This window comes from Polyodon spathula, chromosome 8 (genome assembly GCF_017654505.1).
Source record: "Polyodon spathula isolate WHYD16114869_AA chromosome 8, ASM1765450v1, whole genome shotgun sequence".
In the NCBI taxonomy this organism is placed as follows: domain Eukaryota; kingdom Metazoa; phylum Chordata; class Actinopteri; order Acipenseriformes; family Polyodontidae; genus Polyodon; species Polyodon spathula.
The window spans coordinates 17,728,622-17,753,352 of record NC_054541.1 but is presented as its reverse complement, the minus strand read 5'-3'; the positions used below and the strand labels follow the sequence as shown (position 1 = coordinate 17,753,352).

At 42.0% G+C, this 24,731-nt stretch overlaps 1 protein-coding gene across 11 annotated transcripts in view; it reads left to right on the top strand.

Annotated features, from left to right (window-relative positions):
• The window catches only part of LOC121319542 (serine/threonine-protein kinase WNK1-like), a 136,222-nt gene that overhangs the window by 95,201 nt on the left and 16,290 nt on the right, over window positions 1–24,731 (top strand). For 9 of the 11 annotated variants that reach the window (XM_041257091.1, XM_041257090.1, XM_041257089.1 and 6 more), the window contains 16 exons: window positions 4,204–4,278; window positions 4,413–4,448; window positions 5,524–5,652; window positions 7,012–7,242; window positions 12,077–12,150; window positions 12,914–13,076; window positions 13,313–13,429; window positions 14,075–14,227; window positions 14,333–14,387; window positions 16,193–16,354; window positions 18,990–20,230; window positions 21,453–21,536; window positions 22,445–22,531; window positions 22,977–23,046; window positions 23,453–23,532; window positions 23,778–24,403. In XM_041257091.1, coding sequence (XP_041113025.1) covers window positions 4,204–4,278; window positions 4,413–4,448; window positions 5,524–5,652; window positions 7,012–7,242; window positions 12,077–12,150; window positions 12,914–13,076; window positions 13,313–13,429; window positions 14,075–14,227; window positions 14,333–14,387; window positions 16,193–16,354; window positions 18,990–20,230; window positions 21,453–21,536; window positions 22,445–22,531; window positions 22,977–23,046; window positions 23,453–23,532; window positions 23,778–24,403 — 3,383 coding nt within the window. The remainder of the gene's footprint in view (window positions 1–4,203; window positions 4,279–4,412; window positions 4,449–5,523; window positions 5,653–7,011; window positions 7,243–12,076; window positions 12,151–12,913; window positions 13,077–13,312; window positions 13,430–14,074; window positions 14,228–14,332; window positions 14,388–16,192; window positions 16,355–18,989; window positions 20,231–21,452; window positions 21,537–22,444; window positions 22,532–22,976; window positions 23,047–23,452; window positions 23,533–23,777; window positions 24,404–24,731) is intronic. The other 2 variants (XM_041257087.1, XM_041257092.1) reach the window with 2 other exon arrangements.

The window sequence follows — 24,731 nt, the reverse complement described above, 5'->3', positions numbered from 1 at the left end:
GGAAAGTTCAGTGCCACCTGTCCCCTTGGGACTACGAGGGCAGATTGGCCACAAGAGGACATAATGTCCATTGCTGCTGCTGAGGAGGCAGGCAAATAAAAGCTGGCATTCCTGGCTGAGGACGTGGAGTCTGACAGCCCATCCCTTGCAGTTAAGTTCTCTCTGTCAGCAGAGCTTCTGTCGTTGATAAAAGGGCCACTGCAATTTTGCAAGTGCCCTGGCCTACAGAAGGCGAAACATGGCAGTCCATCTTCGATGACATGCCTACCATCTCTCCCGTGCCCCTCCCCCAGTGCACACAGATTTTCTTTTTTAAATCCAGTCTTGGTCCAGGTGCCTAATTTAGCGCTCTTGTCCAAGGACCCTACCTGCCCCAACAGTGCCAGGTCTCTGAGGTGATCCTCACAGAATGCCTGTTCAGCCAGTGTGTTTGCCGCACGGCTAGGTAATTATAATAGTATTCTAGTGGCCGACCAGACCTATTTGCTGAAGTCCCTTTCAGACAATCGCAGGCCCTCACCACAACAGCCAGATGAGCTGTGCCTGGTTAATAAAAACCTGCTCTGTGTGTCGAAACTCAACGGGCAGGCTGTAGGTAGGTAACTGGCTGTGCGGATAGCTGCACGTAGGCAGCTCTGGCTTTCCCAGGTATGCATGCCTAAGTGGGACAAAGCACTGCTGTTGGATACCCCTGTTACATCATGTGACCTGTAAGCTTTTGCTCTGTGTACACGAGAACCTCCTTTCACTACGGGAAGTACATCTGCCCGAGGTGACAAACTGGACGGCGGACCTCCTCTCAAGGAGAGTCCATAGCACTTCAGTGGCTTCATCCTGAGGTAGTGAACCTCATTTGGGAGAGTTTTGGGAGAGCAGAGATAGATCTCTTTGCCTCCTAGGAATCAAACCACAGTCCCCTCTGGTTCTCCATAATAGTAGACGGGGACCTGCTGGCATTAGATGCCTTGGCACACCAGTGTCCGAGGCAACTGCTCAGACACTGTTGTGCCCTGCTGTATCTGGAGGAAATCGGGCAGGACTGGTCCTAGGTGTTCGTTGTAGCCCTTTATTGGCCCATTGGACTCAAACCTGATGCACCTTCTGAGCGGCCAGCCATAGAGACTGTTCAAGCACCTACTCAGTCAGGCAGGGGGGACCTTATGGCATCCCGACCCATCAAGCCTGCAGCTCTGGGTCTGACCCCTGAACGGCTGCATTTGAGATGTCTGGGGTTTTCTACTAGGGTCCTTGCAACCTGCAGAATGCTAGAGCACTGTTCACTTGTTCCCAGTACAGGAACAAGTGGGGTGTTTTTCAGACGTGGTGTCTTTTACAGGACTTTTTTGACAAGAGGAAATCCGCCTCCATGTTAAGGGTCTATCTGGCAGCTATTTCAGCTTGCTATGTCAAAATTGACTCGGTCTCCCCAGGAGCTCTCTTCCTGAAGGGGCAGTTTTTGAAAGGGGTTCACCGGCTTCAGTGGCTTGTTCGTCGCTAGAGGTTAAACATGCTTAATGCACTCATGAAGCCTCCATTTGAGCCTATGCATTCAGCTGCGGTTAAATATTTATCATATTTAAGCAGCTTTCTTGCTTGCTATCACCTCTGCAAAGCTCCATTGCAAAAGTCTGCATATTTTTTTATTTTTTATTTTAGAGGCCAGGACAATGATTACGCTCTGTATCAATCCTGCCTTTTTTTGCCGAAGATGATCTTGGTATTCCATGTCAACCAGTCTGTGGAATTACAGGCTTTCCATCCACCTCCTTTCCAGTCTGACAAAGTGACAACTCCATACGCTCTACCCAGTTCAGGCCCTGGCATACTATGCTGACAGGATGAAAAATTGGAGGCAGTCCGAACAATTTGTGTTATGGAGCGAAGTCCCATGGTCAAGCCCTGTCTAACCAGAGGCTGTCCAAATGGATAGCAGACACGGTCAAGACTGCCTGTGAGCTGGCCAACTTGCCCCCTCCAGAAAAGCTCACTGCCCATTCCACCAGGGTCATGGCAATTTTGTGGGCTTTATTCCAGGGTGCATCTGTCAAGGACATTTGCAGTGCAGTGGTGTGTGCTACTCCCCATACATTTACTAGGTTGTACAGACTTAATGTCATGGATCATCAAAATCCTGGTTTTGGAACTGGAGTGTTAAGGTTAGCTTCTCAGTCGACCCTTGCAACACAGGTACAGAGGCGAGTTTCTCCCTCAATTTTCGAACCCTAGCTACTTGTTACTGGGGTTCCATATGGTACCGCACAAAGCTGCATCTCAGCTTAGCCTTGTAGCATTCCCGTCATTCTGCAGTATTGCCCTTGCGATGGCTTTGGTAATCATTAACTTTCAAGGTTGCTGCATCCTTTGAAGAGTGACGTTGAAGTCTGTGACTGCAGTGCTTTTGTGCCCTCGGAGGGCGGGTCATAACTGCATCACAGGCTCGACGAGCAGCTCTGATATACCTAATTCAGGTTTCGGGTCTTTGAGGTGAATACCCATACGGTAGTGTTTACATTTCTATTTCAGGGAACATATTCTCGCTTTCTCCCTATCTGTGTAGATATATCTGTATATTTAGACGTATTCAGACACAGTAAATATACAAACGTGTCTGGTAAATGTTTGTATATGACATTGTATGTGTATATGCATATGTATATACCACGTGTATGTATATACCATATGTATATACTAGTGTATGTATGTATGTGTGTATGTATGTATGTATGTATATATGTATATATATATATATATATATATATATATATATTTTAATAATATTAAAATTAAATTTATCGCACACACGAAAGTATTCATAAAATATTTATATATATCTAACACAACACACATTTTATATATATATATATATATATATATATATATATATATATATATATATATATATATATATATATATATATATACATACACATACGCACACAAGTAATAGTATTCCAAAGTTTGTCATAAAAGCTCTTTGAAATAACTGATGGTATGCCATATTTAGAGTACAGAGAGAAGCTAAGCCTGTGTGGATCTACATGCGTAGCATCCTGGGTGCAGGGCTGAGTTCAGTGACGTCCATCCAACCATTGGAGAACCCATTGCCTCCCGGTTTTGTATTGTCTTCTCATGCTCATAGTCCTACTCATTCATAAAGCTTTCACCCAAACTGACATTTGTCACACACAGTAACATCAGGGTGTGTTTTTGGCCAGGTTTAATTGAAGAAGAAACTTTATTCGCTAATTAATTCATTCACATATTTAGTTTAAGCCGGTTCAAATACAAAATCATTGACAGCTTTTGCCTTTTTCTTCCCGTAATGCTTGTTGTCGACATCACAAGAACAAAGGTATCCTTCCGACATTGTCCACTGCTAAAGCAAGGCATCGATCTTTCTGAAAACAGTCACACTGTTGGGCTGGAAACGGTTAAAATGTATACATAATGTCTTTCACTGCACTACATGTGAATACAGCATACTCGGAATACAATGCAATGTTTCATTGAATTGTTTGAGACACAAATATTGCACAATAGCGTTTGAGACTTATGCAACGTAATAAGATTCATTTTAACCCTTAGAATGCTGGTGTTGTGCAATGTGGCAGTTTTTTTTTTCTTGTTACTCTAGTGATCAACGTTCTTTAATTAAAGTAAATCCAGTTTTTGACAGCTGCTTATGCACGAACATGCTATACTTCGTGCTTACTATATTTCAAGTGCCACCTAATTTCATGATATCTAACATTGACTGCAGGACCAAGGTAAGAGAGGTGATCACCAAGGTCCAATCATATTTGTCTACAGTTTCTCAGCCTTGATACACTAAAGACCAGTGTACTTGTCAGCAGCGTTCTAAGGGTTAATCCTGATATTGGACTTTATGCATTTGCAATGACTTCCAGCCAATGGCAGGGTTAAAATGTACTTTATATATGTGTTTCTGCACAGATATATACAGTACTTTTATTTACTAAGGCAGATTTGTGTGAAATATATATACATATATATATATACACACACATACAGCTATGCAAATGACAATTTCAGAAATACACATGCATGATACTCATTTTAACTAACACTTATTTATTAATGATATATTTTCCTTTTATTTTAATTTATTTATTTTTAAACTACTTAAGCATAAACAAGGAAAAACACATTCTGAATTGTATTCTTTTTCTAATTCTAAAACAGGCTCCTGGGCAACAGCCTCCAACCAGTCTCTCCTTACCTGCCACCTCTCAGCCTGGACCAGTCTCCACACAGCAGGTAACCATTGCCCCATTACTGAGTAAAGTATCGGAACCTTAAGGAGGAATAGGATAACCATTCTCTTTCCTATGAAGGACTTAACGCCAGTGCTATCTCTCTCTCTCTCTCAATTTTGTGTTTGTTTCTTACAGTATGGAGGTTACTACACAGCAACGCAACCCCCACAGGTAGAGAAACTAATTTATTTAAAAATGCTCCCCTTTCTACTGTATGTGACTGGATTTGGCTGGTTTGTTGCTGTCTTTGCAAAGCCATAGCATAGGGGGAGTTGTAGGCCTTTGCAGGTATGTGTCTGCGGTTCAGGTAAGTCTGAGACCACCTTGGTGTTTGGTTCCATGGAGTGCTTTAGTTGCAGACCCTACATAAATCATTCTTGATAATGTCTGAATATAGTTAGGTTTTGTTGCATAGATTTGAATGTACAAATAAGGTGAGATTTGATGTTATGCAATGTCAACAGATATTTAAAATGACCCAGTTGTCACCATGAAGAACAGTTGTGCGAGGCACTATTAAGAGTGCGGACAACAAGAGAGAGCTCAGAATTATTATTTTAGACGACTTCCCAACTTTCACTGCCGTGTGCTCTTAGAACAAATGTGTTATGTCTTACATCCACAAAGGCCAGTGTGTTGCAGTTGGGTTGAACTCCGATGTACCTGAAGTACTTGGAACATAGACATGATTCAGAAAGCTGTGTTGAGGCCACATTGTGCTTCATGAGTTTTAAAATTTAACCAGTGTCTACTAAATGAAATGTAAAGTCATCTTTTTTAAGTTCTTACCTCAAGATAGCCTTCTGTCAAGTTATTTCTTGTGCGACAGCTGTTGATCTTTTTGTTTTTGTGACTATTTTCACTCAAGTGAAGCTGATAAAAATCAATGGGACCCCACCTTCTTCAAGAGGAATGTCCTGTTGGCAGCAGAGAACATTAGTGGGGTCCTGTTATCTGCAACACAGGAAATGTTGTGTGTGTTTATTAGTGACGCTGGAATAATGTTTTTCATCCAAGTCAAAATGAAAACATGCAAATAGAAAACAATTAACAGCAGAACAATTTTGAATAACTGAGAAACATATTTTTAATGTAGCTTTTATTAATAGAATATATAGCCTTTGCACAACTCTAGCCAAGTTTTAGAACTAGCCATACATTAAGAGATTGGGTGGAAAATAAGTTTTAAGATTAATGAATGTCCAATTTTAGGCTGTGAAGCAATTTATTTTGTTTGTTTTTTCAGGCTGCTCCCCAGCAGGCCTCCCTTGGTGGTCCTCCTGCACAGCAGATGTCGCAATATTCATTCCAGCAGCAGACGCCAACAACTTCCATTGCAGCTACTCCACCCTCCCTGCAGCTCAACCAGGCGCAGGTAATGGCCGCTCTTCATAATCACAAAACATTAAGTTTTTACACTTCAGTTTGGAATTTGCAGACATTTTAAAGACAATACTGGTAATCATGATCACATGTGGTCAAGTAGACAAACGTTACCACTAGTGCCGCCTTCAGTGTGATCACTAGCCAAACCGCTTGTCTGCTCGACTTTGTTTTACTTTTGAATTCTGTTCTGGAAGTTTTAAAGATGACCTGTTCTCTTTTAATTAAACTTAAGTCTTCCAGCCTCCTAGCACTTTTTATTTCTTCTGTTTATGATTTCCATTCTTTTGTTGCATGCTGTCCCTTCGCATGGCTGTCAGCTTTGTGCTAGTGACCTGAGCACTCAGAGTCTTACCCCTTCTCCAAGCGCTGAGCAGCTGCACTTTCACTACCAGGCTGCACTGCTCGCTGTGTTGCAGGTATTTGCAGACTAGTTGAAGGGAACGAGCTGTTTTACTTGTCAATTTGTGTTGTTGAAGTAAACACAGTCATTGGTATGATGTATTTGATTTTCTGCAAAAACTTTTTCCAGTGTACACCCCACCCCCTTTGTGTGTTGTATCCAAAAGCTTTTGCTGTTTGAATCATGAGCTTGCTTGCTTGTGAAGCACAGGACAGCCCATTTTGTGCAGGTATTGATTACTCTGAAGGGGTTTGTAGCCTGCATCCTGTTCACCAGGTATTTTTGACAACAAGCTTTTTCAGGTTCATGGATGCAAATTAATCAACAAATAAATTGGAAACAAAGAATCATAAAGTAGTGACTTACCCTATATATAAAAAAAAAAATATATCTTAAATACACAACACATGTTATTCCGGAATAGTTTACATACAAACATGTAGACATCACTTGCATTTCGGTCCAAAACTGCCATTGCACCATTTTACAGCATGGGTTACAGTGTCCAGGGAATGTACAGTGGAGGAAAAATACCAAAGTCCTGAATATTTCTGAAGCACACTATAGGGAAAGGTTAGGGCCAAAACTGGGATGATTATTCCTAATGAATTGAACCATGGACATGCAACCAGTTGTCAAAATTGCACATCTTTTTTCCATTTTTTAAAATTTTTACAAAAAAATTCTACTCTTTTTATATCATCTTTTTTTTTTTTTTTATTTGTTGCCTTTTTATCCCCAAAGCCTCCCATGTCCCAGCCTATGCATCCCCTGTATATCGAAACTCTATCTCCTCCAATCCTGGCTCCGGGTCTCGCTCAACCCAGCTCTGTGCCCATGATCTCCCACCCCCTGCAAGGACAGATCCCTCCCAGCTACTCCTACCCCCCTCCTCTTCTCTGCGCCGGCGAGCCGCAGACTTCAATGCTGCCTTTTTCCACCGCTCAGGTTGGCTTTCCTTCGCCTTCTCTTCCTGTCACCATGGCAGCCAGCCTTAGCCAGCAGCAGCAGCAGCAGCAGTTGCCAGTAATGATAGCAGCGCCGAGCGTGCCCGCTGGATCTCAGGCAGGGCTTCCAGCGCATGTGCCAGCCCAGCAGCTTGCCTACTCTGTGTCAGCAGTCAGCATGGGGAAGCTCCTGATCCAGCCACACCTTCATCCCAGCGAAATACTACACCAGGTAGATATCTGGACCTGGTGTCATTAACACTTAATTAGGACATTATACCATGGCCATAAACAAGCATTTGAGCATTGCATCTGGTTTGGTGACCCAAGAACAGTTTGCCTGACAGTTACAGCCATCAATGTAATTGTCTTTGTAAGAGTCTTGAATGGTAGGCAGAGAACTGCAGTTTGATTTGTTGAGGTGTTAAAAACCCTTCAGTTTGATACTTAAGGGCCAATTTAATCAACATGTACCACATTGGAATAATCAAAAATAAATTCAAGTAAAAGTTGATTTATGTAATAGTTTAAGAGAATTATTTTCGGTTTATTACACCGTGTAACAATTTTTTTTTTTTTTTTTGGTTCCTGGGTAGTAAGTGTTATTTCCTAATTGCTTATGCCTCAAAAGTATAGAAAATGACTATTATTCCCCACAAACTTTGCTTTTGTGACCAAGACAGTGATATTTTGAAATTTACCTATTTTCTAGAACATTCCAGATAGATTCAGTGCTAAGTAAACTTGGAGTAACTTCTAGAACTTTCCAGTAATATAAATAGTAGTATAAATACAGGGGCCTTAAGCCCACCAGTTCAGTTTAGTTCCAGCTGCCTAAGTGGATACGTATCTGCATTTTTCTGAGATGGCATCAAGAGGCTGCAAGCATCCGGCAGACGCATTTTGCTATGTCTGCGGCCAATTTATCAAGACAAGAGTGAAAAAGTACTCCGTGGAAGCATCTGCTAAGATGTGTGAGGCCTACAAGGCATATTTCGGCATGCCTGTCGGGGATCAAGACAAACCCTGGGTACCTCATTTCACCTGCGAGCACTGCAAAAAAACTCTGGAAGGTAAGATGGACAGTTGTTGCTCGGAATTTTGTTATAAAATTTGTTAATTTTTAAAATTGTAAAAGTTTTTAATTTTAAAATGTTTTACAATTTTCAATGTTATTGAAAAATATCATATATGAAAAATGTTGCGAGAATCTCTTACACATTAGTCATGGGTGAAATAAATGTATTTTTGTAGGATGGTACAGAGGGGAAAAGAGAGCCATGAAGTTCGCTATCCCAAGAATTTGGCGGGAACCCACTGACCACTCAAGCAACTGCTACTTCTACATGGCGGACCCTTCCAAACGTCGGACTGGCACGAATGCACCTGCTATCACGTATCCGGACCTTTCTTCATCCATCGCCCCGGTGCCACACTGCCATGAGCTCCCCGTACCCACTCCTCCGGAGAGAGAGCAGCCGTCTTTAGAAGAGAGCAGCAAGTCAGAGAAGACGTTGTAGATCCAGATGACTATTTCAGAGGTGGAGCTGAGGAGAGAAACCCATACTACCCCAACCAAAAAGACCTCAACGACTTGATTAGAGATCTTGGTCTCACCAAGTCCAATGCCGAACTTTTGACGTCTAGGCTGAAGCAGTGGAACTTGTTGGATGAAAGTGTGCAAGTCACAGATCAGAGGAAGCGTCACCAACCTTTTTCCAGCTTCTTCACCCGTCAAGATGGGCTCTGCTTCTGCCACAGTGTGACCAGTCTGTTCGAGGCAATCGGAATCACTTGTAACCAGAATGAGTGGCACCTCTTCATTGACAGCTCATCCAGGAGCCTCAAAGCCGTGCTGCTCCATAATGGTAACAAGTACCCGTCTCTTCCCCTGGCTCACTCGGTGCACCTCAAAGAGGATTACAACAGCATCAAGACCTTGCTGGACGCCTTGAAGTATGATGAGTACGGCTGGGAGGTCATAGGAGACTTCAAAATGGTGGCATTCCTGATGGGTCTCCAATGCGGTTTTACCAAGTTTCCCTGCTATCTTTGCCTTTGCGCGTTCTCTGTGGGGTGGAACAATGTCAAGTGGGAGCCACTGATGGACCCCCGGAAGGTGCTGATGCCACCACTGCACATCAAATTGGACCTTATGAAACAATTTGTCAGAGCTCTAGATAAGGAGTCGGCAGCCTTCAAGTACCTTCAAGACTTCTTCCCTAAGCTGTCTGAGGCAAAGGTCAAAGCTGGTGTCTTCGTCGGACCACAGATAAAGAAGATCCTGGAGTGCAATGAATTCCCCAAGAAGCTCACTAGTAAGGAGAAAGCGGCTTGGAACAGCTTTGTCGCAGTGGTTCGGGGCTTCCTGGGCAATCACAAGGCCGAAAACTATGTGGAGCTGGTTGAGACTCTGGTGAAGAACTATGGCACAATGGGCTGTAGGATGTCCCTCAAGGTCCATATCCTTGATGCTCATCTTGATAAATTCAAGGAGAACATGGGAGCGTACTCGGAGGAGCAAGGCGAGCGCTTCCACCAGGATATACTGGACTTTGAACGCCGCTACCAAGGACAGTATAACGAGAACATGATGGGAGACTACATTTGGGGGCTGATTCGTAAAAGTGATTTACAGTATAATCGTAAATCTCGAAAAACTACTCGCTTCTAAATCTTTTGTAGTCATTTTTGTATTACTTTAGTATAAATACATGTTAATTTTGATTCATATGTTGTTTTTTTCTGACTTTATGTGAAGGAAAAGACACATTTGCCCGTTTTCTCATTGGAAATAGGTACATTTCAAAATATCACTGTCCTGGTCACAAAAGCAAAGTTTGTGGGGAATAATAGCCATTTTCTATACTTTTGAGGCATAAGCAATTAGGAAATAACACTTACTACCCAGGAACAAAAATTGTGTTACATAGTGTTATTAGTTCACAATTAAAACTACCAGTACTTAATAAATCCCACTGGATTTTATTGGAGCATTTTAGAGCACAAGAGAATTGTCCTGGATTGCATCAACCTATCCATGGTATCCAAAATATATGCTTGATGCAATCTAGGTGGATTCCCTGGTACAGTAAACTGCTCTAAAAGAATTCAGCTGTGGGGCTTACCAAGTACCAATGGATTCAATAAAGAAGTCAAGATAAACAAAATATTTCCATCTATGACATTAACCACATTCTACTTAAGTAAATATTTTTATTACATTTATTTCTAAATTTTCTTGGGCTGTTCCTGCACACTGCCAAATACACACAAACCACTGTAATAACAGAGCCTTTGTCTGATTTAAAAGGGTGTGCTCAGTTAATGAATGGGTCTGGGATTTTATGGAAGTCTTGCAAAGTTGTTGTTTGTTTTTTCACAAAGAGCAATCCCCGTCATCTTTCCCATGTTTTTGGCTTTTTTTAATAACCATACCATCAGTTTATTCTGCCAGCTTTAGTCAGGCCAGCACAATAGCATCTGCAAAGCCTGCATACTTGAGATGCATTTTCTATCTAAGCTTTCACTATAATAACTTACTATTCTGTCTTATTCTCCTGCTGCATTCTAACATCCATGTTGTCCCTCTGATTGTAAAACAATGTATTTGGATGTTTCTTTTGGTAAATTACTTTGAATATCCGATTTACATAGAAATGTTGCAATGTAAGTACATTTTGTTCCAGATTGAGTTTTAAACCATATTCAGGTGGCTTGCAAATTCAATTGCATGCATGTGTGCGAGACAGAGATAGGATAAATGCTTTTAGAAAACATATGCAGGACACAATTATCCTTGAATAATTGTAACTTTCGCCAAAGTCTGACACTGTTATTTATGTTGTGAAGGTTTCTCCTGGATCAATTCAGTTCTCAGAGAACTGTAGGCATTGAAGCAGCCATGCATGACCACAAACGCAATTGTGTTATCCCAACACATAATTGTTGTTTTATAGAGTAAAGAACAGTAATTTTGCTGTTACTCTTCATAGTTTACCTTTAGTTGACACAATGATTATTTATATTGTCAGTTAGACCTCCTGTCATCTTAATTAAAATTCAAAGTGGAGGCAAGGATTTCAATAAGCAAGACATTACTTTATATTAATACACATGAATAAATCCTCCCAAGATTAAAGGACTGTACAGTTTTATTCCCCAAATAGATTTATTACTCTATCTTGCTTTCTGCGATATGAAAAATAGAATACAAATAGCTACTGAACTGTTTTAAATTCAGTTAAAATAATTTTCAGAGACTGGTACTGCTCTTTTTTGTAAGCAGAGCAAGCTACGGAGACAGACCCCAGTTTGCTTGGAGTTCATAAGGGATTTTTATTCACTGTGCTAAAGTAATGTAGACACATTCTGGAAAATAGAAAACTGAAAAGGGGAATGATTTCTGCATAGTTGGCTATGTGTGTGTCTTGTACTTCATTCCTTAATACCCCTCAGTACACTCATGTATTCCTTATGTCTGTGTATGGATATTATTTCAGTGATCTGAGTAAACCTTTACTTCTACATATCTCGCAAGAATATGACTGCCAATGACTACAAGTTACTTTTACCTTAAACAGTACTTTGCACTCCTTGTGAGTCACCATATAAAGGGTTCCCCAGAGACTCGCCTAGTAAAGGTACTACCATGTTTAGTGCTGGGCGAGTCAGCCGACAGAGAGCTTGGTGATTTTGAACACTGGTTGTGCCAAGTTGAAGATTTTGGCAGGGGACCTATAGGGTGGGCTGCTTTGGGGGAAAATCAACTAACTTTAGTAGCTTGACTGTTTAGGTTATCAGATTATTCAAGATAGGTGAAAAATCTACACTTTATTTTGTATTTTTAACATTGTGGCAGATAGACTGAGGGACTAGATCCTGCTTTTTGAATAGGATATAGGGTTACTCTGTTTCCGTTTTTTTGTACTGGTGGATAAATTCCAATAACTCCTGTTTGAATCACTTGCTACCATTTATCGACGCTCTCTACCTTTACCACTGAATCACCTTTATTTTTTCTTTAAAAGGTAATGTGGCTTTCCTGTCCTCCATTGACTTTGCAGGTGCCCCAGAGTGTTTCTCAGTCCAGTGAGCAAATGCAGGGACTGCAGGCTCAGGGGAACTCCTCTGTGGACAGGTAAGGACCTCGCTCTGTAACCGGCATGGGTACAAATGCTGGCTTAAAAAATGCAGGCATGGACTGTCAATGTGGTGGCTTACTGAGCTCCAACATATCTGTTGATATAGAGCTACCATTCTCTGGAAATGTTACTTATCTTATAATGTTGTGAATTTGGCTCTATCATATGTTTTTGCTACATTATCAATCCTAGCAAGCGCCATGCTTGGCAGAATGGTGTTTATGTGTCTCTCCAAATCAGTTGGGAATAGTTATAAAATGTCACGAAAAATATAACTAAAATCCTACAGCATAATACTGAAGCATTGTCTTAGTTTAGTCTCTTCAACCTTTAACCTTTTTCACTTCAATTTCTTTGCTACTGTTTAATCATCTTTAAAAAGTTTTGGTATATATTTGAATTATCTAAACTGTTGCAGGTCCAATATAAATCTGTTTTCACTGTATTTTCAGTCTATACAGTAGTATGTCAGTAGATCACAATTTGAGGAAACATTTTTCTCCCCAGTTTTCCTCCCCAGTGCTTTTACATTGAGTTAGTCAGAACAGCACTGTTTAAAATCCTGCTGGTACACAGTAGGATCACAGTTGTATCACAGTTATGTTTTATGGTGAAAATGTATCTTTTAAAAAAAAAAAAAAAACTGTCCCAGTATTAATTTCTGTACAACATTTAAGCAGGCAAACAATGTAGCACTTTCACTTAAGACAACCTTGTTCGCTGTGGCATTAAGTGTTGGTGTCCCTGCTTGGTTTGCAGTGTGCATTCGGACGTGGCGTCTGGAATGAGTGATGGCAATGAAGGCGCCACAGCCTCCAGCGAGAGACATGAGGGCAGATCCACAAAGCGGCACAACCCCAAGTCAGTCCGGAGCCGCTCGCGCCACGAGAAGTCATCCCGGGCGAAGCTGCGCATTCTCAGCGTGAGTTTAACAGGGAGTCTGTCATTATGTAACAGTGCAGAACAAGCGGATCACAAAAAAACAAGACTTTTTACTGAGGAGGCATTTTCCCAGCATGCATTATAAACACTTTGATGGTTAACTCCTTTCAAAGTTTAACTTTGCATGTGCATGCTTATATCCAGTGAGTGTTATTGCTGCGGTTGCAGTGGCGATTTCTTTTGAGACGTAGTTTCAACCTGATGATCTTCCACCAGGTTTCAAACATACCCGACCGAGTGGCTGAGTGCCAGCTGGAGACACACAACAGGAAAATGGTTACTTTCAAATTTGATCTCGATGGGGACAATCCAGAGGAAATCGCGGAAATAATGGTAAATACTTTTGACTCATATCTGACTTATAAGGACTTTTAAGAAGCTCTACAGTAGTTTCTCTACATGCTTCTTCTATAAATTTATTTTCTCATGCAAGTATTGCTCTGTATCACAGACAATTCATCAGGACTTATTATAGCTGAAATGTTTGTCAAACACTTTCACTATTTTCTTTTAATTCGTTCTACGTAGTGTTTTAGGATTGAGTGTTTGACAGTTGTGGACGATTAACTTTATAAAACAGGTAATGTAAGAGTGGTAGTATTCTAGGGACATCAAGCAAAACTCTCCTTGCACAGACTTGTATACTGGGAAATGGCCACAGAATGAGGGAAAAATACATCATAAAATAGTACGATAGTAACCAGCAGAGAATGGTAAAAAGGGAAAAAGTAAATCTTAATGGGGCGCTCGCAGATTTAGCATATCCCATATGTATAGGTCTGCCCTCCTCCAGGTAGTCAAACGTTTTTAAGTGAATGCCTTAATCAACTATAAAACAAATATTGCCAGGACCCTCTTGCAAAAAAGATGAATATCTCAAGGGTTATTGTGTGGTTAAATAAATGCATCTGGAATAGAAGTGCTTGCCTGAATTCCTCCCACAAGAGCCCACCTGACATGGCGCCGTGTCTCCCACAGGTTCAGAGCGAGTTCATCCTGGAGCCAGAGAGAGACTCATTCATCGAGCAGGTGCGCGAGATCATTGAGAAGGCGGACGAGATGCTGAGTGAGGATGCGAGCGGAGAGCCGGAAGGGGAACCTGGGGGAAACAGAGACAAGGCCAAGATCCAGGTGAGTTGCTCTTCATCACTGCAAAGAGTACAGCGTGTTGTCTTGTCTACACTTCCCATAACGCTTTACTTCCATATGAAACAGTTTTGCTTTTTGTTTTTAAAGATGGAGTGTGAATTCAGAGGTCCGGAACCTGCATTATTTGTTCCTCGGCAGACAGGTAGAGTATTATTTTTATTTCATTTTATTTAATTTATTTATTTATTGCATTCTCGGGAAGGAAACCATTTCAGCTATGTCTATGCTTTTCTTTGACTCCTTTAGCACAAAAATCATAGGTCAGGAGATTTCTAAATGTCTCTTTTTGTTGCTGTTTCTGTTCACAAATCTAGGGGTGAAGTAATCAAAAAACAAAGTGACATTTGAACTCAAGCTTAGGCGCCTAATCACATGTCACATGATTGAAGTAAATGTGAAATGTGCAGTTTCAGATGGACAGAAGTGCGTTTGCGATCAATTAACACATAAATAGTGTTCCATGTTTCCGGTTTGTTCAGAATTTTACCAAAAAATTTCAGATTTTTTTTTTTTTAATTGTCGATTTTTACTCTTTTTATACCTGATTTTTTTTTGTCTACTATTCAATATATTCCCGGTACTATTTTCTAGGAAATACACTATTTTGATTTGAAATGCTGTTTTATTTTTATTCCAATGTAATAAGCAGTCCTACACTGTGTCCTAGGATACAGCAGGTACGTTTAGACGTCTGAGGATCAAATAACATTCAAATGTGATTCTCTGTTCACAAACACATTATCACCTGGTTATATTGGCCAGTCAAAGTCTGATTTATTGTGGCAGTTGCTGCTGCATTGAGGTACATGTGTATGCTGAGAATAGAACAACATACTGAAAAATAAGCAACACATAACTAAAACAAGAAAGTGAACTGAGAGACAAGCAATCCCATTTTTATATGGCTTTTACACGCACTTTAATAAAACAGAGTGCAGAATGACTGTTAATGAGGTTGTGAGAACTCTGTGCTTTGCTGAACCACCACCGTTGATTGCAAAGAGATATGTGCTGGTGACTTGGTGCGACAGTAATGTCTGTCCATCAGCTAAAATAATGCCTAACGCCGACAATCTTAAATGGAAATGTCCAGTGTGATTTTTGATATGTCTCCCGATGGTTTGCACAACCCAGTTCTGTCAATTTATTTTTATGATTTCAAGGCAAATAAACCTGGCTTGTTTTGTGTTGATTATGTTGATACCTTCTGCAGATACTACTATTGTCAGCTCAGCGATTGCCCAAACGTTTGATAAGTACCAGCTAACTTGGGAAAATGTGGCTTCGACTTACACAGATTCTGCTTCATCATACATGCCAGGGACATTAAACTTAATCAAAAAACAGAATTGCTATGCATCATATTCCACATGTAAAGTGTATATTGAGATTTTTTCCCCCAATTTTTAACCAATGTTTCAATTAAAAACTATTTTGTATTGATTTTATACCTATTTGAAAAACAAAAATGCAGAACTCTATGTATAAATTACATTTTAGAACATTAAATTTAATGGTTTTAAAAAATTCCAAGCAGTTTTTAAAAAGAGCGCTCAATCAGCAGTGTTACAAAACAGTATGGTGACACGTTTTTAAAGTAGCAACTAGTCAACCTATAAATATTTTTACCTCAACTATTCGACTCTCAAATTAGTACTCCTTCTACCCTAAAAATGTACCCGATTCTTATAGTAAATAAAACTACATTTACATTGATTGTGTCAAATTTTCAAAGAAGCAGAATTGCTTGTGCAATATTCAGCTGATAGTGACAGTGCTCCCCATTTAGAAATAAACAATTGAATTAACAATAAAGGGATTGAGTAACATACTGGATGCTTTTAGTGGCTTGCATCTCTTGGGTTTGGTGCATATGTTTAGTTGCTCTGAACTGTGTGATGGTTTAGACTAACCCCCCCTAGTAACTCGTTTAATTTCCTCCTCTAGGTGCCCAGATGGGCTCTGCTGCGCAGGTGGTCCATTCAGCCGGTCGCCGGTTCATAGTGAGCCCTGTTCCAGAGGCCCGTCTCAAAGACCAGTTCTTTGGTCCCACGGCCACCCCTGTTCCTCCTCCAGATCCTTCCTTATCCAAGGAGATGCCAGCATCGGGTAAGGAAACCAGAAGCAACTCTTCAGGCAGCATTGATGTTGTTCTGAGACTATTATCAGGGGAATAGTACAGAACAGGAGATAAGGATAGAAATATAGAGAAAGGTGTAACCAGCAAGGTGGTCACTATGCCCCATGATTTGAGTTGAAAAGGGTGAAGCCTGTTCAATGCCCGGCAGTTGGCATTCTCCAAGAAAGCTTACCATCCGGTAAGACAAGATAAAAGCAACAGCAAAAGAACCATCATACAATGTTAAATGTAAATAGTGCCTATAGAAAGTCTTCACCCCCTTGAACTTTTTTTCACATTTTTTTTGTCAGTGGTGGAAGCACCTTTGGTAGCAATTACAGCTGTGAGTCTGTTAGGATAGGTCTCTACCAACTTTGCACATCTAGATTTGGCAATGTTTGACCATTCTTTACAAAACTGTTCAAGCTCTGTCAAGTTCCTTGGGGAGCATTGACAGACAGCAGTCTTCAAGTCATGCCACAAATTTTCGATTGGATTTAGGTCAGGGCTCTGACTGGGCCACTCAAGGACATTTACCTTTTTGTTCCTTAGCCACTCCAGTGTAGCTTTGGCTCTGTGCTTTGGGTCATTGTCAGGCTGAAAGGTGAACTTCCGTCCCAGTTTCAGCTTTCTTGCACAGGGCAGCAGGTTTTCCTCAAGGACTTCTCTGTACTTTGCTCCATTCATTTTCCCTTCTATCCTGACAAGTGCCCCAGTCCCTGCCGATGAGAAACATCCCCATAACATGATGCTGCCAACACCATGCTTCACAGTAGGGATGGTGTTCTTTGGGTGATGCACTGTGTTGGGTTTGTGCCAAACATAACGCTTTGCATTTAGGCCAAAAAGTTCTATTTTAGTTTCGTCAGACCACAAAACTTTTGGCCACATGTCTACAGAATCTCCTGAGTGTTTTTTTTTTTTTTTTGCATACTTCAAACAGGATTCAAGGTGGGCTTTCTTGAGTAATGGCTTCCTTCTTGCCATACAGGCCAGATTTGTGGAGTGCTTGGGATATTGTTGTCACATATACACTTTGACCAGTCTTGGCCATAAAAGCCTGTAGCTCTTGCAAAGTTGCCATTGGAATCTTGGTAGACACTCTGATCAGACTCCTCCTTGCTCAGTCATCCAGTTTGGAGGGACAGCCTAATCTAGGCAGGGTCTTGGTGGTACCATACACCTTCCACTTCTTAATAATCGTCTTGACCGTGCTCCAAGGGATATTCAAGGCCTTCGATACATTTTTATACCCATCCCCTGATCTGTGCCTTTCAACAGCTTTGTCCTGGAGTTCTTTTGAAAGCGCCTTGGTGCTCATGGTTGAGTCTTTGCTTTGAAATGCACTACCCAACAGAGGGAACCTACAGGAACTGCTGAATTTGTTCTGTAATCATGTGAATCGCTACAATATAACACAAGTGGAGGCCGCTTAACTTGGTGTGTGATTTTGAAGGCGATTGGTTACACCTGTAGGATTGCTATTACAAGGGGGGGGGGGGGGGGGGGGGGACACTTATCCAACCAAGCTATTTCAGTTTTTATTTATTAATTTTCTACAGATTTCTAGAATATTTTTTTCACTTGGAAGTTGTGGGGTAGGCTGTGTAGATAGATGAAAAAAAAACTATTTTAATGCATTTTAATTCCAGGCTATAAGGCAACAAAAGGTGAAAATTTTGAAAGGGGGTGTAGACTTTCTATAAGCACCGTATACATAATTATATTAAAATGGCATTTGCGGGGGCTCTCAAATTTCCCAGGGGGCGGTGCACAATTGGACGCGCGCCACCCGGGTGGGGAGGGTCTAGGTCAGCCAGGGTGTCCACGGCTCACTGTGCACCAGCAATCCCTTCGGGCCTGCCTGTAAGCTAGCCGGAGCTGTGTTGTCCTCCGTCGCTGTAGCTCTGAGGTGGTCGCATGGCAGGCCTGCAGATTGAAAAGAAGCGGAAGGGTGACAGCACACGTTTGGGAGGATGCACGTGTCCACCTTCGTCCCTCACGAGTTAGCGCGGGTGTTTAAGCGGTGAGCCCGGTTGAAATAATAATAAATGGACATTTCAAATTGGGGAGAAAATAAGAAAACTAATTGCCGTTTTCCAAATTAAAAAAAAAAAAAAAAATTTCTAAAAGGTATTTAAAGCTGCTAAAAGAATTTCAGAAGCTGGGGATATATGTCACGCTTCTTACACATTTTTACATATTGAAGCTGATTGTTACGTGTAGACCCTGAAGAAGGAACTATCCAACACGTTCATCGTCTTGATGTAGTTTTAGGTTTTTACCTTGCATATAAACTGCCTGGCCACTTTATTAGGACCTGTATCTAGAATCATTTTGGGCCACAGTTTACAATCTTGGCATGACATCACATATTCTCCACAAGGTGCTGGAAGGAGTCTTAAGGAATGTTAGTACCATTCTGTCATTGATATTTCACTTAATTGCTCCACAGTGCTTGGTTTGTCATGAAAATAATATTAGTAGTAGTCGTAGTAGTATTATTAGTGTCTTGTATTATAAAAAAATCACTTGTAGTAACAGGCCAGTGAAAACAAAAAAACAAAACAATGGTGTGTGTGTTTTTTTTGTTGACATTTTTATTTTCTTTCTTTATTCCTGCAGTTCCAGTGGTTCCCAACAGTCAGGGCTTAAGCCTCTGCCACTCTGCCTCCTCAGTCAGCCTTCAGCAAGCTTTCACTGAACTCCGCAATGCAGCCTACCAGGAGGGACCCAGCACCGCGCCGCCCATGGTCAACCTCACCATGCTGCCCTTCCCTATCTTAACAGCACTGACCCCAGTCTCCGTGCCATCCAGCACCCACATAGCATCCCCTCCCTCAACCCAGGCAAAGAGCACAGTCATTGAGGCCGGCTCGAGCTCTCAGCCAGTCCCAACACTGCAGCCCAGCCTTCCAGCTTTGCCCCCTCCTGCTGTTCAACAAATCACAGGCCAGGGAGTGAGCACACAGGCCACCATAACCACTCCTTTGTCTCAGTCTGGACAGCAGCTGATCTACTCCAGTGCTAGCACTTTATCCCCGCCTCTCACCACACCCCCTCAGCAGCCAATTAGTGGAGTTCCACCTAGCATAAGCACACCGGCCTCCATAGCTCCTCCAGGTGTGACACCACAGCCAGCCCAAGCGGCCCCTCTCCCATCTCACGCCAGCCTCCCCACTTCAGCATCCTTCCCAATGATGTCCCAGTCGACCCAGCAAGTCCTTGTCAGCGCAGATTCTCCTCTGGTGCAAACCTCTTCCTCCCTGCCCGGCCCTCCAATAACCAGCACTGGTCCCCCAGTGCAAGAATCTCCCCATCCTGATGGCTTGCAGCCCAAGCTTCCAACCTCCACCTCTCTACCCATTGCTGTGTCAGCATCCCAAGCTTCTGTCTCCCAGCCATCCTCACAGCCTGCTGTACCCAGTGTGCCTTCAGTCTCCAGTTTGATACCGGTGGCCACTACCTCCATCGCAGTGGTCCAGCCGACACTGGTGCACACAGAGTTGCAGCTGGCCTCTGTCCCCAACCAACCGCATACACACTCCCTGGAGTGCGAAGGGGAGCCTGGCATCGATGACATCAAGACCCTGGATAAGATGCTGCACTCTCTCTTCAGGGAGCACAGCACGGCAAGTGACCCGGCCGGAGCTCAGATCCCATCCGGGACAGCATCTGCTGCAGGCTTGTCCAGTGTTTTGGCAGCGCCCCCCACCAGCCTGCCCCTGGGAAGCGCAGGGTTACCCACCAGCACCCCTGTGGTCACCCCCAGTCAGGCTGCCACCCCTGCAAGCTACGTCCAAGCTGGACCCTCAGTGGGCAAGACTGGGACCCCTCCAGCTAAGCCTCCTTTGGGACGGGTACCGGTAAGTTCCTTATGAGTTCTACCTTGAACCATCCAGTTTGTATGAAATCTTGGTAACAACAGTGTTGAGAGTGTCACTATTATCATAATGACTTCTAATTTTGCAAGCACATTAACTATATTAGAGCCACGAGTGAAGTTTTAAAACGGTGGTACTGACTTGTTTGACAAAAAAAGGCTAATGAAATAGAGAGGGAAAACACATGAACTGAAATCACATTTAATTGACTTGTTTTACAAAATTTAAAATACACCTTTTAATTCCCTGTGTTTTCAAAGATTTTAAATGTTTTTGGCTGCCACATTGGTCCAGCACTTTGTTCTTCAGATCCCCCTACAAACTTCTACATTCTAGTATTTACACAAGAGAAGTGGGTAAATGAGTTGTCCACTGCCAGGGTTTAGTTTTCACCTAAAAAGTTTTAAGCAAGCTTATGGTAACCATGAGAAATTAAGAGGAGCTGTGTATTTGTGTTTCAAAAAAAGTTATTTTATAAAGTTTTCATCTAAATACATGCAAGACTGAACCTAGAGCATTGGTGAGGTTATACAGAAGAGATTGGTGAGGTTATACAAAAGAATTGTAAAATAATGGGTGGTGGTGTTTGTTTTTAGATGAACAAGGTGTTAATTATTGTAAAGCCTTTACTTGTCACATTGTGTTTCTCAAGTGAAGAATTGTTGCAAAGAATTGTGTTCTAACCCTCCTTAATTTAACCTCCAATGGCTGAAAGAAAAATCCTAAAGAATTGAAACATACTGAATGCTGCATGCTAGGTGCTTCTCTTTTCAAGTCTGAAGTACTTCAAATGTGTCTAATTGCATGTTGAGTGGATTTTCCAACAACAAAACAAACCTCAAATTTCTAAAAGTGTGTCACTTGAGTAAGCAAAACTAGGCCCAATTTCCATGTAGCATTTAACGGTTACATTTTTTTGTATCTATTAATCCTTTATAGATTGAATTTATAAAATCTATAGCATTTTGATAACTCTATCAAGACATTTAACTCTCAACACGTTTAAAAGGGTATTGGTAAAATAAGTCCAGCTAAAATGGAAGATTGCTAATGCATTATAGGAAAAATAACTCCGGTTAACTAGATTAGATGTCTTTTTGGAAAATGACTTTGTGCTGTTACGAATAACTCCCAGATTCAGAGGACTGTGGAATTAGTTCTGTATTTCTTTGTCATCATTTTCCTTTCCCCTTCGTTGTCTTAGGTGTTGCCTGTAGGCACAGAATTGCAGGCTGGCACTCCGCCCACTGAACAGCAGCACCCCTTTCCAGGACCTACACTAACCCAGGTGCTTCTTTACTATCCACAGTCCTGTTCTCTTCTCTCTGTCATACTCTTCTGTTCTGCGACAAGCATGTTAAACACTATCCAGAGGTCTACGCATGCAGGAGTTCCCTTTCAGTACTTTCAAGCATGGTGTCTGCTTTGACCTTCAAAACCTGGAGTTCTGTTTAGGAAGGAGATTCATGTACCTGTCCAAAAGCAGCGATGGAAAGAAGACCCATTGCATAGCAGTTTGCTTGCTCCATTCCAGGTTGTACTATGAGTTTAATAAGACACACCTGGGCTTGTTACCAGTACACATGTATTAAAACATGGAATGGGTAGAACTGCTGTGCAATAGGAGTCTTATAAAATCCCTAAAGTAATTGGGTTTGAAAGGTGCAAGTAAAAAATCTGCAATCGTCAAGCAGCTTTTTGAATCTACTTTCATTTACCGTTTCAGTGGAAATGCAAATGGATGATTTTATTTGTTTAGTTTATTTATTTGTTTACCTGAGGAGAGAGTTTTATTACAAAAGGCATTGAAACTGTTTTTGTAGTGAGTTCTTGTAAGAAATGAGTTGTGGCGGATGGTCACCACTATTTTCCTTTAGCAAAATGTACTTTTTTGCTTAGAGCTAGAGAACTGCTTGTACAATTGTAATGAAACTATGTAAGGATGCTTTTTAGGTCAAGGTATTCACTGTATCTGATCTTGGAGATGGGGATGAATATACAGTAGATTCTCTGGACATAAAGTGATGCGTTAAATATATGAATGGCCTCTCATAATGTTGAAATGTAGTTTAATACATTGACGAGAGTGTATTTATTGACTTTATGGGACTTTAGTGTCACACATCTAGTAGTATTATTATGATGATATTTAAAGAGCGTTTCTCTTGGCTTTATTTACCTCATGTTTTTCTTTAGTCTCAGCAGCCTTTGGAAGATCTCGACGCCCAGTTAAGAAGGGCGCTCAGTCCAGAGACGGTCCCAGTTAACACTGTGACTGCTCCGGTAAGAAACCAGGAGGAGAGACGCAAATCTACTCCACTGTCTCCCTGTGCGCTGGCTACCCAAGGAAACCGGCTTCCTCATTTTGCGCTTGCGTGTGTTTTATGTGTAAAGGTCTGAGAGGGGTGTCTGGCGCTGGAGAATCACTGCATACTGCATGCACAGGGATTGCAGCAGGAATGTGCAAGCAGATTAGAGCAAGGTTTTATTTTTGAACGATCTACTCAAACCACACCTATGTTGCCCCTTTCTGATTTAGGACTATTTCTCAGGTCTGCTGTTCTACCAAGTGCAAGGTTTGGTGGTGTAGTTTTAGCCTCCTATCATTTTTGGCGTACACTAGAAATACTACTGTTGTCTGATACAATTAATTTAAACTCTAGGCTACATTGTAAGTTTACTGTATAATGCTAAGAAAATCAGTTGGAAATGTGCTTTTGTTTTTAAGGCTGTAGTGACTTCACCACCAACAAGTGTGTCTGACCAAAGTTATCCTGCCGGACAGCCTGTTACTGAAAGTAAGTGAAGATTCAGGGGTCAGTTTGCTCAATCTAATGTATACACTGCCAGGATAAGCCATTATAGCATTTTACAGTACTGGAGAATCACCCTGGATTACCAGCTGCTGTACCTGAGTGATTCCTCAGTGCTGTAAAATGTTCAAGCAAAATCCAGGAGTGGTTTATCTCAACAGGATTATAAACTGATCAGACCACATCATTTTAGCTATTTCCAGATGAGCAAGATAGATACAGGTGCCCCGGGAGGGTTGCATCAAAATTAGCCTGATACTTTGCTTAAATGACCAACTAAGGTCCTGCGATTTAAATAAAAGGCTTCTCTGGCAAATGCTGCTTGTTCTCCAGGCAGGTTACAGCTGCAAAGCCTCGCCTGAACTGTGGAATTGACACCTCTTTTCCTCAGCAGGGTCTCGGGGGGAAGATAGTGGTAGTGTCGTAGCTGCTAGTGCAGGAGGTGAAGTTGTGAAACTTGGGCGCTTTCAGGTGAGTTCCTTGTGATTTTAATGATGGTTTTCCTTTTCATAGAATTGAGGCTGGATTATTCAGTGGGGTTCCCACTGGGTATGCATGCAGGAGGATCCTGTACATACAGTGTTTACAGATTTACATAAATTGAATGAACTCAAACTGCTTATCCAATTGTGATTGAACTTGGTTTGGACAATAGCAGTAAGGCTCTGTTTAATTTATCTGCATCATTCACTAAACCCTCCCACTCTCTTCCCCAGGTGTCAGTGGCACCGGATGTGGTCTTTTCTCAGTCAAAGGTGGATGTCAGAACCCGGCCTAGCTCTACAGACTCCACCTCCTCTACCACCTCCTCCAATTCCTCCGCCTCCTCCACCTCGCTGTTGTCCAGCCCCGAGAACACGCTGGTGAAGCTGCCAGCCCGCCGCAGAGCTGACACAGCTCCGGATGTGGCAGACGGTCTCGGCCTGCACCCCTTCCCTCACCGGACAGCACAACCCAGCCAGGGGGCCGCCCCACCTACCACTATCGGCAGGTTCCAGGTCACCACCCAAGCTGACACCAGGGTGGGCCGTTTCTGTGTGACCAAGGCGCAGGACGAGCCGGCAGCAACTGGAGCAGGGAGCGCCTCTACCCCGGCCAGGGAAACTCAGCCTGCCCTGCCCAGCAGGGAGAGCCCCATGGAGTCATTCACACAACTCAACGGGCCATCGCAGCTCCAGGAAGTGTGTGACAGCCTGGGCAGCCCCGGTTCCCCCCAGCTGCAGGGATCCCTGCCACTACCCAGCCTCAGCAACTCCTTCAACTCCTCCTACATGAGCAGCGACAATGACTCTGAGTTCGAGGACGAAGATCTCAAGAAGGAGCTGCATCGGCTCAGGGAGAAGTGAGTCTGAACTAGGGCTGTTAACATAGAACTACTAGGAGAAACTGAATACATTCAGTAGACATTTTTTTTTTTTAAATCTTTCATTGTCTTCAAACTATTAAACACAGGTGTGTTTAATAGTTTAGTTTAAATGTTTCGAATTTTACCAGGAATGTTTATCTGTTGCCAAAAATATGCAGGTCAAATACAGGTGTTAGTATTTTCACATAGCAGTAAGTATACAGTGTAAGACAGTTTAATATTTCTTCAGTCTTCCATATGCAATTAAATGCAGTCTTATTAACAAATACATATTTAAAAGTATTTTAAAGTGAGGGAGGGCTTC